Source organism: Sciurus vulgaris, assembly GCF_902686455.1.
Source record: "Sciurus vulgaris genome assembly, chromosome: 7".
NCBI lineage: Eukaryota > Metazoa > Chordata > Mammalia > Rodentia > Sciuridae > Sciurus > Sciurus vulgaris.
Window position 1 is genome coordinate 42,046,700 of NC_136467.1, and position 14,714 is coordinate 42,061,413.

Here is a 14,714-nt window from a genome sequence, read left to right on the forward strand (position 1 = left end):
AGTCCTTATTTATATGAATGTTTTCTGGAACAAAATATTGCAAAGGTCATTCTTACATGTTATTAGCAATTAAGTTCTGAATATAGTTTGGGAATAATGTACAATTTATAAAGCCATCGATATTACATACTTCTCTACTCTTAAAATCTTGAAGGAGAGATATAGTGTAAGAATATTTTACAAACCAAATCACATAGTGAAATGCAAAATTCATACTTATGCTTTTATGTAATGAGGGTACGGTATTTTACTGACATAATTCTAGAATATAGGTGTCTTCTGTGAGCATACTGGAAGAGATCGTATTGCCTATGTCCTGCGGAAATAATAATGGACAAGTAAGCTTGGCAAGTTCTTCATCTGATCAATAAGGCATGATGAGGTTAAGTGACTTCTATCAGGAGGCTTATGATTTATTCTTCTGTGTGGAACCTGACTGTGAAGCCAGTCTTTGAAACCATTAGACAAGCAGCCGCTCATTTTGCTTTAGAGCAGTCATGTGGCCATTCGTTCAGGTCCCCTCTCCTTTTGAACCTGATTCAGACTGTCTAGCAATCAAAATAATTTGTATGGAATCAAAAGGAATAGAATTTTAAAATAGGGATAGAAAGTGCTGTTATATACCCTGGCTCTTCTGTTCCACTTCTGAAATGCTGGCTTTCAAGAAGTGGAGCCCCGTTCAAATTGCTCAGTAATATTTACCTCTCATTTTTTCTGCCATATCAATAACTAGCGCTTGTCATCTATAAAGTGCTTCTCAACATTAAATAATCTCAGATTACATACTCTGTTCTTTGCGTTTATCTTGACCAGCTGTCAGGGAAGGCCATTTATTCCCCCTCAATTTTATTCTCTTGGCTCTGTGTGGCTTCTGCAGTAAATCTGAATGGAAAATGAAAGGTACAACTTAGTATGTTTTATAACAAAGGCAACATAAAATTTTCTTTAAGCAGAATAACCTTCAGTTTACTTTCCAGTTGTTTATTGCTTTGCAGTTGTATACCCAATATATTTTTATCAGTTTTGAGTCTTAATTTTTAAGTGGAAAGTTTAAGGACATGAATGCAATAATAAAAATAAAAAAGACATTTAGAAAGTAATTTAGTATTAGCTTTATTATTTTCATCTACTTAAAATTTGTACCATAATCATCCTGTCAGAATCATAAAAATAATTCAAATTTAAAATTCATATTATGTCTGTTCTGTAAAAAACATATATTTGGTATGTTTAAACTCTAAACTTGCATTAATTCCCAAATTTATAGTTTCCCATTTTTCTAATCAAAAATGGAAACAGTCAGTATAGAAATACATGTTTCTTTTAATGTTTTTTATTGGTGCATTATAATAGCACGTACTAATGGAACTTGTTACATGTTCATACATGGACATAATATAACAATAGAATTTGGCCAGTATCACTCCCCAGCACTTCTCCCCTCCCTCTTCACCTGCTACCCTTTGGTCACCTTTCTCTACTGTCATATTTTCTTTTAAAATATTCGACCTTTAAGAGTGTGACAAGGATTCAGCTAATTTGGGTCAAATCTTAGTAAACTTATACTTCCACTTTCAAGACACCTAGCAAGTATGTGAGACATTGTCGGATGCCCTAATACACAACTCACTGAAGTGAATCTCAAGTGCAGAAACCATTCTTCAGGAGTTCTATACTTACTAGCAGTAGAAAGCCTTCCAGAGGTAATAAAAACTGGAGATTAGCAACATATCAATTTTCAGGCAGGCCACTCCTAAACACTCATAATTCATTTACTCTCCTGCAAATCATTATTCCGAAGGTTTGATTCACTTGTAGCCCCACTTGGGTCTTAAATCTCATTTTAAAGCACTCCTATCATTCATCCATTTTCAGAACTGCCATTAGGAGTGATGGGAATTTGGCACAAAAATCAATGAGAGGATATGATATGATTTCCTTGTAACTTTTCCTTCTTTGAGCACCACCTCAAGTACAGTCTGTGAAGTCTGTTTTTTATGGGTATTTCTCCATCTTGCTTATCATTTCCACTCAAACAAGTTCATGGACTTGGGATATGTCTCCTCACAGTTTTTTCAGGAAATAAAAAAATTGTTGTCATTATTCTTAATTTCTACCTAAAGTGATTTAAAAGTCTTAATTAAGTTCTTTCACCACTGTTGTCCTTCATTACTCTATCAGTCTTTAGAAAATATGGACTTAGATATGCCACGGTTATCTAAAAAATAGTGAGTTGTGTTTAGTTGTTATTACCTACTAATACGTACTCTTGAATGTATTTGATTTTCTTTTCTGTGGTACTCCTAGAGTGATATGTCCCTTCTTTTTATAAAGAGGAGGATTATAGCCTTTTATGGCAAGAGAAATGAAAAAAGTAGTATTAATTGGAGAACTTAATTTTGCAAACAGAATAGTTCCCCCTTCCAATACCTAAAAATTATCTTATGAAGTGAATTCATATACAAGCATCTGTGAATACATTTGTTCAGGTGATTCAAATTTTATTTTTCTAGTTTAAAGAATTTGCTTATATTTATAATGTTTGTATCATAATGAAATTACTTTATTTGCCATAGATCATCTCTCTTTATTTTGCCAGTGGGGTAAAACAACCTCTAGTGATATGAATAAATTAGTGTGTTTTCCTCTTTTCTTATATTCCAAGAAATAAATTAATTGTTTGGAAAGGATACTGAGAGAGTTTTAGAATTCATTTTTCCACCTCTAAACCTGTCTTGGCCTAGCGTATGTGCTTATTCAGTGGAACATATGCCCACATCTATTGAAGGATCAGTTCTTCTGCCTTTGCTTTTGATGTTAATCCTGTCCTTCTTGACTTTCTTTATAATGGCAGTAGTATTCAGAGCCAGAACCATAATCACAGAGGTAGTGCTGGTGGTGCTGACGATAGTAATGATGATGGTAATAAAGGTAATGATGTCATTTAATAGTTCCTGTGTTGCCATTTGTCAAATAATTACCATGTACCAGGAGATATACCAAATAGTTTGCATGACTTTTCTTTCCATCATCACAAACCTGCAAATTCAATCTTAAACCAGTTTCTGTTCCCGGATATTCTTTTTGCTGAGAGGGGTAGTGTAACAGTGAAATTCCATCCTTTTAGGTAATATGGGGAGGAGCCAGAAGTTAATTCCAATCTCCTCTCTACAACATGTATCTTTTTTTGCCCCACCACTTCCATGTGAAAGTTAGGCATATCTAAAAGGAAGAATTGTGAAAGCAGAGAAAGAGACTGAAAGAGAGAAAGGAGCATTTTAATTTCTCTGAGTCTTTCAAGGAGTGTAAAGATTTTTTTCCAGATTTATAAGACTAAAATCCTCTAATTATTATCTATTACATTTTAACTACAACTAAGCTTTAAGCAAAGGGAAATTTACTTGGTGAATGTATTAAAGAGACTTGAGATTTTGATTTGCTGTAAAATCTAACACATAGAAATATTATAACTTATTTATTTATTTTATAATTTAGAGACAGTGAAGTTGAAAATATGTAATTTTGTGTATTAGAATGTGATTTATGAAAATTTTCTCCTCTTGATTTGCAATTATTATTATGGATAATGTGGTCTATACTAAATACATCTGAAAACATGATATATTATGCTTTGGGCAAAAAATTGTTTGATGAAATTTTTTTTTCCTCTTTAGTATCCAATGATTTTGCTTCACAAGAATGATATGAAAGTCACCTTAATTTTTTAGTTAGTCTTCAGTTTTCTTAAATGTACCATGAAATGGTTGTTTTAGGCAATCTCTGAATTACCTCTGAACCTAGTTTTCCATGGGTCAAGTGTGGTCAAGATAATCAGATATGTCCACTGTTCATTGAAGGGGACTTTCAAGCATACAATGGCAGCAATGTTATAAAAAAAGTAAAAGAGTAACAATATTGCTATATTTTATTCTGTACATAAAAGTACCATAAAAGGAAAGGTAAATAATTGAAGCAAAAATTGCAAGAGAAAGGTTAAAGTGTTATCTTTGTGTATGTGTGCATGTGTGTGGATAAGTAGGTTTAAAGCAAAGTGAAGGAAAAATCCACAAGAAATGCAAAGGAAAAGTAAGCATTAACTGTTCATCTCTAGTAATCAATGAATTGCAAATGAAGCTCAATTTTTCTCTTATATGATTGCACATATTTTAAATACCAGTGATTATATTTATAAAGATAAGAAAACAAGACTACATTCATGTACAATTTTCAATAACATATTAATTTTAAAATTATATACTCAAAAAATATAAAAGTGAGTATGTTATTTGTACCAGCAATTCTCATTTAGGAATATCTCCTGAAGAAATGATTATTGATGTGTTTAAGAAAATTTCTGTTGTGTCATAAACTAGGAAATGTTATGAGTAAATTATATACAGCCATGAAATGGTATTCCACACAATCACTTAAGTGATATTTGAAGGGATATCTAATGGTATGAGAGCTTGTTTATTTTATATTATCTAGTAAAAAAAACAAACCAAAAAAACAAAAAAGAGCAGTGTAATCATGATTTGTCAAAAACAAATAAAACATTTATATACTTACGCACATACAAAAATTAGGTGCAAAGAAAACAACATGTTAATAGAAGTTGTTTCTGGGTATTGAGATGAAAAATGATGTTTATCTATTTTTCTGTTTGTATTAATTGCTATTCTTATTTTTTTGGATTTTATCTAAGACTGAAGTGTTTCACATCAAATCTTAAAATAAGGTATATGAAAGTTACTGGGTATAATAAGATTTTCCAACATTATTCTCTTCTTTGCTCTTGTCCCCCCACCAAAAATCCCAAAACCACAAAACTTAATGACTGCAACAGAAAATCATGTAGTTAAAACATGATATCCAGAGTTTTAGTCACTTAACTCTTTTATCTCTGATATCAACACTCTTCTCAGAGATCTTTTTGCTGGTTTTCAGAATTGACACATGAACCTAAATAAATGAAAAAAAAAAAAAAAAAAAAAAAAAGGTTTTAAAAGGTATCTTGTTCATCTTGTTCCAAAAGTGTACTGCTCTTGATGATAGTGGGTATGGGAAGTGGTAATGGAGAAGTGACAATGAATGGAAGGTGATGACAAGGTTTGGGGACTGAATGGGAGCATAGATGGAACTTGGAAGATGAGAAATGCTCATGAGCCTATAGGTTTCAGGGCAAAGGATAAATGCAGAGGAAAAGACAATATGGAAGTGGACTGGGAGGTGTGGACCTGCCACTGAACAGGTGTGATTTACTATAGAAAATGATATAAACAGGTTACAAAATTCGTAGTCTGTATGTTTTATGTTATTGACATATGATGTGAATTTCTAAATTATATTTTCCTTCCTGAATGTTTGACTAGGAAATGCATCTACAACCACAACTGTGATAGACAGCAAAAATGGATCTGTGCCCAAATCCCCTGGAAAAGTGCTGAAGAGGACAGTCACAGAAGACATAGTGACAACATTCAGCTCACCTGCAGCCTGGCTTCTGGTCATTGCTCTGATAATTACCTGGTCAGCTGTTGCGGTTGTTATGTTTGATTTAGTTGATTACAAGAACTTTTCAGGTAAGATCCAGGAAGTTTGGGTCTTAAATTAAAAGAAAAAAATTGTTCTCCCTGTTTGCAGCTTTGTTTTTCTGCATTCCATCCAGCATCCTGAGAATGTGCTTGAGGGTCACTGAAGTCAGTTTTCTTCTCTTTTCCTCCTGTTATCTTCCTTTGTCTGTTTTGCTTTCAGAGCTGACTATAAGGTTGAATGATGCAACTTTGTAAAAGCAATTATTAAAAAGCTTTGGGGGAGATTCAGTTTTGGAACTGATATTTTATCAAGCATCAATAAGGACTAATTTTTAGGTTTTAGACTTGGTAATTAAAAAAAAAAAAAAAACTTTTGGAAAAGCGAAAAGCATAGTAAAGTTTTTCTAGTCCCTGAGTCATCTAGTCCCAAGTTTCATTTGTAGACATGTTCCTTCTTCCTCTCAGCAAACCATTCTCTTTTGAGTTCCTGAAAATAAAGAATGTTAGAAGGATTTTCCTGGCATCACTTGTAATGAGATTCTACATCTTGAGTGTCCATATGTTCTTATAGATTTGGAGTAAAATAGAAATGAATCAACTTAGAAAGGGTAGATGTTCATTGTGATCTATTCAATCCCTGAACACCTCATTCATCTTTTTGTTCAAGGACTTTTTCTTTCTTAATTTATATTTACCTAGTTCCACATTTGCTACCCAGAATTGACTGTGAGTTCCTGGAGGAATCAGTGTGGTGCCCAATAAATATTTCACAAGTAGATGGATGAATTTATGCTCATCCCTTTTACCACAAGCAAAAGCATTTCATTAACCACTTGAGGTGTGCTCTCATATGAGTACTCTTCTGTCCCCTATCTTCTTTTTATGGTAGGAGTAGAGTCAGTTGGACCCAGATATTATAAGTTCAGTTCTCTATACTCAGAGATCTGCTGGTTTCTCATTTTGAAATTTCACTCATTCTACAATTATTAATAAAGTTTTTACTGTAGTGTTAGGAAATAGCTGTGCCACAAAAGCCAAAAGAAATACATAAACGCACAGATCTCTATTATGTGAGTTTATAACATGGAGGTATAACTGTGATGACTTCTGCCAGGTATACCACTGTCAGTTGGACTGTAGGTATATGAGCCTTGTCTAACAAGCAGAGATAAGTATCATGATGTCAACCAAAGCAGAAGGGCAATTTATCAAACCCATGAATGTCTGCTCTAATCAGGCAATATATTTTGTGTTCTATAATATAGATTCTTAAAGAATACCCAATTGAAACCTATATGCCTATAACATAAATTTATGACCTTGAGTTTTAATGAGAAATGTTTGATAACAATATGATACTATAAGAAATTCCATTTTCTTTGAGTCTCTACCAACTGTAGTAGACTACCAATGGTAGGTAGTGTTTTACCTACCATTTCCTTTTTTAAGAATTTCATTTATTTAAATTTTAGAACTTAATATGATTTTAAAATATAGTTCTTGCTTTCTTACAATAGACATGTTATGAGTGGCATGTAAATGCCATTTTTGTAAAATTAGTCATTTTATTAAAAAAAAAGACTATAATGAGTCTATATATGAGAGTATAATGAGGTTTTCTTTTTGGCCTTAATGAGTAGATAAATGTTTTAACCATTCCATGAACATTCTAAAAAAATGGTTTGTGTACAACACATAGTTAATTCTCCCATTCTACTTGTGAGTGTTCCCATGCATGCATTTCTAAAAAAAAAAAAAAAAGAACACTACAGATATTAGCACTGAAAGAAATTTTTTTTTTATAAAATTCAGTTACCTACAATTATATTTTCAGATTAGGTTACTAAAATATAAGATGCACTTTCCATTGGACTACTGTAATTAAGTGCTATGGAAAATACTAAGGTTATTGGCATTTTATCTGATAGGGAAAAGAACTGTTGTGTTACTGATACTTCATTTTGTCTTTCAGTAAGTGTTTATTAAGCACATTTTTTTATGTAAGGCCTCATTTTTCAGGTTCCTATATTTATTAATGACATAACTGCCTATCCATTTCCCACAAAAAGAACTTGGTACCACTTTTTAAGTCTCCTTGGATGTTGAGCAGTCAACATAGTCAGAGATGATGTACTCACATGGCTCATAAATTTGGCCCTCTCCTCTTGTTACCACCATCACCATTATCACACTTCAGGCATTCATCTCTTTTGAGGGAACTAATGTCATTTCTTCTGAGCTCCTTCATCTTCTCTGTATCCACCAATATTGTTCTAAAGACATCTTCATGAAATGCACATTTGATGAAGTAAGATATTTTCTATTGCTTAAGTATAATGAACTCCTTGGCATGAAATTCAAGTCCTTGGCTTAGCTCTTAATTTTCATTTTGTAATTTAGCATGTGTACCCTGTTTTCCACCATGTTTTCTTCTGCTTTTCCCTGTTGGTCCAAGGAAAACAAACTCTCATTCCTTGCTAACGTTGCTCATACCATTTCTCCCACCCCAACTCCCAGTAGAGCTGAAAGAATAATAGTTAATAGCTAAGACTGAAACTCTGATGCTTCATTTCCTTGGTATTAAATTCAAACCTTACTATTTGCTATCTCTATGATATTGGGGAAATGACTTGCCCTCTCTTTGTCTTAGTTTCATGTTCTATAAAATGGGGTTTCAAATAGTACAATGCAATAAGATTGTTAAGATGATTATATAAGGGAATATATTTGAGATGCTTAGAATAGAACCTGACTTATCATAAGTACTTATGTGTTAATATTGCTAATCCTAGGAGTAGAGACTAATTCTTCAATATTCTATCTTAAGAATGTTTATTTATCCTTCAAGACCCATCCTTTCTTCTGTGAAGCATTTTGAGACTTCATAAGAAAGATGCACTATACCTTATGGGCACCTGCATTAAGAGCAGTTAGCACACTGTGTCCTAAACATCAGTTCACTTGTCCATTTCACTCAGAATCATAAACTTATCCAAGAAAGGACTGTCTTATCTCTGTATGTAAGTGCCAGTCAACATGGTACATTTTCTGAAACACATTGATAAGAGTGAATAATGCTAACATTTTGATTTCGAAACAATTTCTTACATCATAAAGAAGTATATTTTTAAAAATCTGTTTTATTTAGTTCATCAGTTTTTGAGCAACCTTAAAAATTAACAAAGCAAATTCAGTGATACTGGAATGAATAAAATTAAGTGCTTATAAGGCGAAATTTTATTTGTCACATTTTATAGAACAATTACTTCATAAATTACTTCAAAAGTAAGTGCCTTAAAACAACAAAAAATATTTATTATTTCATATGGTATCTGTGGGTCATTAATTTGAACATGATTTGGTGGTTCTGTCTTAAGTTTTGTCTGGAGATTGCAGTGAAGCTGTTGGCTGGGGCAGCAGTTAGCTTAAAGGTTCACCTAAATGGTGGGATATTTGCAGATGTCTCACTTGGGCTGTTAAATTAGTGCTGGTGTGTCCTCACAGCAAGGCAGATGGCTTCACACAAAGTGAGAGATATAAGAGAACAAAGCAGAAGCCAGTGTGCTCTTATGACCTAGACTTGGAAATCCCAGAATGCCATTTCTGCAAAATCTTTTGGATTGCACAGGCCAGTCTTATTCAGTTTGGGAAGAAAATACACAGAAGTGGGACTACCAGGAGGCAAAGATCAATGGGGGCAATATTAGAGTCTGGTTACCATGTGTTTCATTCTCAAAAACAATTATATTGCCAAATTATACACCTTGAGATAAATAATCAGAAATGCCATGCAATACTCTAGTTGACAATAGCTATATTAATTACAATAGACTCAAAGAAAAATATGATGAATTAGAATGACTGGCATGATAGGGCCATATTTAGGATAATAAAAATTCAGGAATGGATTTGAAACAAAAAAAATAATCACAAAGCTTGAGGTTTTAAAGGAAAAATATATTATTCTTCAAATAAGAAATTCAAATCCATTTAGCTCATTAAAATTTAAATGATCAATTTCTGAAGCCAAAAGAATATAATTCAGAGATTCAGTAAAATTATAGTATAAAACCTTTACCTCATATTAATCTTTGTGTGGATGAGACACATTCTCTTAAGTGAAAAATCTAACCGTGTTTATCCATTTAGTAAGGTCTTAACTGTCCTTTTTGTGTTGATTCTTCCCAGAAAATAACATTTGCTTCAATGAGAGTTTCAAGATGTAAATGATACTCATATGTTTTTTAAAGTTAATTTTAGTGGATACTATTTAGAATATTATTGGGAATTAATATTGTCATCATGATGAGTTTTAGTACCACCAAATAGTCTTTGAATATAATTGTTAATGTTTTAAAAGAAAGATCAGCAGGAGAAGAAAGCATGCTGGAGGTGATCCTCAAGGACAGAGAATCAGGGCAGCAGTCTCTGGGTCTTGAATTTCTCTCTGATGCTTTATGATGCTTTTGAAGTCATTAGAGAGTTGTTCAGAGATAAATGAAAATTTATTTTCATAAGCATCTACTGTTCTGGATTGAAGTAAATGAGTCTCCTTTGGACAACCTTCACAATTCATTATTTTCCAAGTTTGATCTGATTTAACCAAGTCTTATCTACTTGTGGAATATGTAGACAGGGTTTCTTTCAGAAAACTTGGTTTCATTTTATAGTTCTGTTACCTACAAGTTAACCTGACTAGCAATGTGTATTTCTGTGTCTTTGAAATCAGGATAGCACCTAACTTTCTATAATTGCAAAATTTTTGAGTTTTATTCTTCTTAACAAATAAGACAAATTTTAGGGTACTAACTAAACAGACTGGAAAAGAGATTTCACCTACCCTTCATTTCTTACCAAATGTAACATCAAAACAATATTCAGACGGCACTCTTGTGCATCTGTCAGTGTTTGCTCAGAGCAGCAGAACCACTGTGAGTGATTACATGGTCTGCATAAGGCTGTTGCAATGCCCTGGAGCTTAGTCAAAAGTCAGCAGGCTGGAAGTTGGGAAGAGGAAGGGCAGATGGACACAGAATAGGGAAGACTAAGGATAAACTATAACCCTCATATGTCTCTCACCATCTCAAATTATGATGATCTGGGTGAGTTGCAGGATAAATTGGTGCCCTTGAATACAAAGTTGAACATGCACCTGGCCAGGATTTGGCCCAAAGGATGCCCAAAGGAGATTGCCAGTGGGAGCAGGAGGAGATGAAGCAGGCTGTTGCCACACAAGAATGGCAAGCATATCAGCAATAATAAGCATGGCTGTAAAAACACCTGTCCTAAACCAACCTTCAGAAGATAAATAGCTTTATAATTTCATTTCTGCCTTCAAAAGTTCACACAAATTTCTCTTATGTCCAACCATTACCCTGCAAACTTATATTTGAGGGAATTCTGGGAAATGTAGTTTGTGTTTACTTATTTGACAGCATACCTAGCCTCTCCATTGGACGACTATATAATTTATTGTCCAAAACAGGATACTGTGGGAGTGAAATGGAGAGCTATTAGTCTTTACCATGCACCACAGACCAAGATGTATGATCATCCTAACATTACCCACACTGCCTTTACTTTACTCTTGGAAAATGATTGCTTTCGGAAACCTCAAGAGGGGCAGAGTAAATTACTTTCTTAATAACTGAGGTTAGGGGTTCTCAAGGATCATCAGAGGTCTGGCTTTCACTCTACTGTGGACTCAGCCAACCTCATTCCAGGGAGCAGAGGGGTGCCTTGATAATTTATAACTTTAAAGACTCGAATTTGTGAGATTTGGCTGAAATTTCTTACAAATTTCTACTGGTTTGTTAATGAAGGGACATGTTTCTCTGTAAACAGTAAGTACAAACAAATAAGACTACTAAAGTAATTACTACAAACTACAGCATTGATGGATGTTAATGACTTTCCTCTAGGCCAAAATGTATAGGAATGCATTGCAGTAACTATTCGTTTTTTTGTATGGAAGTGAGGGTCCTAAGTTACTAGCATCATCATCCACAATAGGTAGAAATCACTATATGGTTGTACAAGGGTGTCTCAAAGCACATTTGGTAAGTTTATAAGCATTCCACAAACATGTTTATTTCAAAACGGTTTTGTCATTATTATAATAAAATAATCTATACAGAACATACATACCTGTCACACAGGAGGCATTCATTAAATCTAACTTGAATTTGAATCCTATTAGGAGGAAGTAAGATCAGTAATCTGAGAAGAAAGATGGCAAGGACATGATGGTAGGAAGCATCAATTTCTTATGAAAGTCTTTCAGACATCTCCTGATGTGCCTTTTAAATAGCTTTTCTAATGAGGTGTGCCATTTATCTACTGCTCTTGGAAATTAATTTCCCTGATTTTTTTTCTTTTCTTGGCACTTTGCCCAGTTAAGCAGGTGCACTGTTTGTCAGGCTGAGTTTAGCAGAGTAAAATCATTTAGGGAAATCCCAAAGTCCATCTGAAAGTACAATTTTAATATCTATCTATCATCTATCTATCTATCCATCCATCTATATAGGTGCATCTATATGTATGTATATAAATATGTTATTACATTTTAGAAGTTTTGGAAGGCTGAGACAAAATGCAATGTTTTACACACTATCAGTTCTCCTGTATTCTGAGTTTTCAAGAGTGGCTGACATTTTGTGTGCTTCTTCCTCTGATTCAAGTCTTATCTCAAATTCCACATTTTCTTTTCAGTGTCCCAGGCTATTTTGTCCACTTGGTTTCTACACTTAAAAGGATGCTTTGTATTACCCAGCTCTAGTCTGCTTATGAGTACCTCAAGAGAGCAGAGTTTTGTAGCCCAATGATTCTCAGATCCCAATAAAGTTTATTGATTCTTTATGAAATGAGAAAAAGGCTAATGAAAAGTCCATTCATTTTGAAGAAGTGTTTTTCATTCTTAAATTATATTGTTTCTATATTTTTAATTTTAACTCCTCTTTTGAAATTATAGTAAAACCAGATGTCATTTTATTTTACAAAATAAAATGTTGGTGACTCTATGTCAGGCTTCCAGGTTTTTACTGGTAATGGGTTTTAGGGTCAAAAAGATCCAAGAGTCTGAAATCAATATTCTTTACCACTCATTGAACCATGTTCAATGATCATGTTCATGTTCATTCTACTGGCAAATTAAATCTTACAATGAGATTTATAAATTTATCATTACACATAAATACAATTATGAAATTTAAAATTTGTACTAGATGTTGACTATTCTCTTTTCTAAGACCACCTACTACAAGTCCTTTAGCATAGTGCTTAAATTCACTTCTTTGGAGAAACCTTGTCAGAACCTCTAGGGAAAATCAGTCTATAGTAAGTTCTCACTATGTTATTTGATGTTTACTCACAGTTCTTAAAAGTTGCATATATTTAATTTGTGAAATATAATTTTCCACTGATCTATTAGATTCATAAGAAAAATGGCTTTAGTTTAGCACAATCAACGAGCTCAATAAATGAATAAATGAGTAAATGAATAAAAAATTTATTGTGATTTATAAGGTAATACTATACTTAACTACAGAGCACTATATGTATATAAACATAGTATTACTTTATAAAATGTTAATTTGTGATGATATCCATAGTGCCAGGATTCATACTGAAAATATATTTTTAAAATTTTGTCTTTCTGATCTGATTGGACCATAAGCATTTCAAAGCTGAGGATTGTTTTATTCATCTTAATGTCCCCATTGCCTTGCTCTCTTCCTGGCATATTGTTCAGTAAAAATTGTATGATCTAAAACAAAGTACACACACATGCAGACATACACATGGCAAGCAAACAAATAAGCAAAACCACAGAACCGAAGAGTACAGGGACTTCAAGACCAGAATAAAAATAGCTGAAAGCAGGCTCAGGGACTGGGGTACTGGATTAGAATCCTGACTTCATCAGTAAACCTCTGGGCAAATTTGGGCAAATCATTTCTCTGTGCCTTAATTTCCTCCTCTGCAGGTAATGGTGGTACTTGCTTCATAGGTTCCTGTGAGCAATGAATAAGTAAATACAAATGTAACCCTTGGAATTTTTGAGTGGCACAGAGTAGATGCAAGATAAATTGTAGGTAGTTTTATTTTAATTTAATGATCTTGACATGAAGCATATTTCAATACTTCAAAAAGATGAACAGGTTTATTTCAAAAAGATGGGTTAATTATATCAGTTCCAATTTTTAAATTCCATAGGAATATCCATAAATTCTACTAATTATGCAATAGAAATTCAACAAGTAAAGTATTCTGTTTTATGTTGAGGAAATAGTTTAGTCATCCTGAAATGGTTGTTAAGCATGTAATTCATGGTACTAAACACTACATTTTGATATGGTGAAAAGAATTTTAAAATGATTTCCTCAGCTTACATTGATTAATAGAATAGCTAAAGAGACTATGTAAAACAGTCAAGAATTTTCAAAAGTAATCCTTAACTTGACAAAAATAAATGTTCATTAAATAATTAGTCATTCTATGCTAATTGATGTCTTAATCCCAAATCTAATATAACCTTTCTCCACTGGTCTATTACATTTATAAGACAATGATTCAAGTAAATTCTTCTACTGGATGGAGTACTGTGTTACTTTAACTGTGCTTATGCTACCAGAAAATTAATTCTGTGGCATTGGAACAGATATATACAAATCTATAAACTTATAGACAACTTGTTTTCCCATTCTTTATTTGTGCTGTGTAAGGACAGAATGTGTGCCTTATTGTATGTATCCTGCAGAGGTGGAAATGTTTGCTACCCCACCCTCCATTATGAGGGTCAGAGCTGACACACTCCTCTATTCAAAGATGTGGTAATCAGAGAAAAACACAAGATTTACTTAATCAAAAATTTGCACAACATGGGAACCTTTAAACATGAAAACACAAAGATCCAGGGAAACCTATTTGTATGCTTAGGTTTGATGAAGAATAGCCAGCCTTGTTGCAGAGCGCTTGGGGGAAAGGATGTGACCTAGTGATAACAAACTAAAAAGGAAAATCAAGCAAGATCAGTCTGTTGGATTCTTCTTGGGCTCTCTATGTAGCATTCTTTCCTCTGGGTACAGGATGGAACCCTTTCTGGAATGAGGGTCTTGTGATCTACCATCACACAGCAAATTCCTTCACAGACAGCTATTGCATAGAAAGGCAGGGAAACGT

At 33.4% G+C, this 14,714-nt stretch overlaps 1 protein-coding gene across 1 annotated transcript in view; it reads left to right on the forward strand.

The window, feature by feature from the left end:
• TRDN (triadin) overlaps positions 1-14,714 on the forward strand; it is a 441,243-nt gene that overhangs the window by 46,817 nt on the left and 379,712 nt on the right. The window contains 1 exon segment of the mRNA XM_079147356.1: positions 5,373-5,582. Within this exon segment, the coding sequence (XP_079003482.1) occupies positions 5,373-5,582 (210 nt within the window).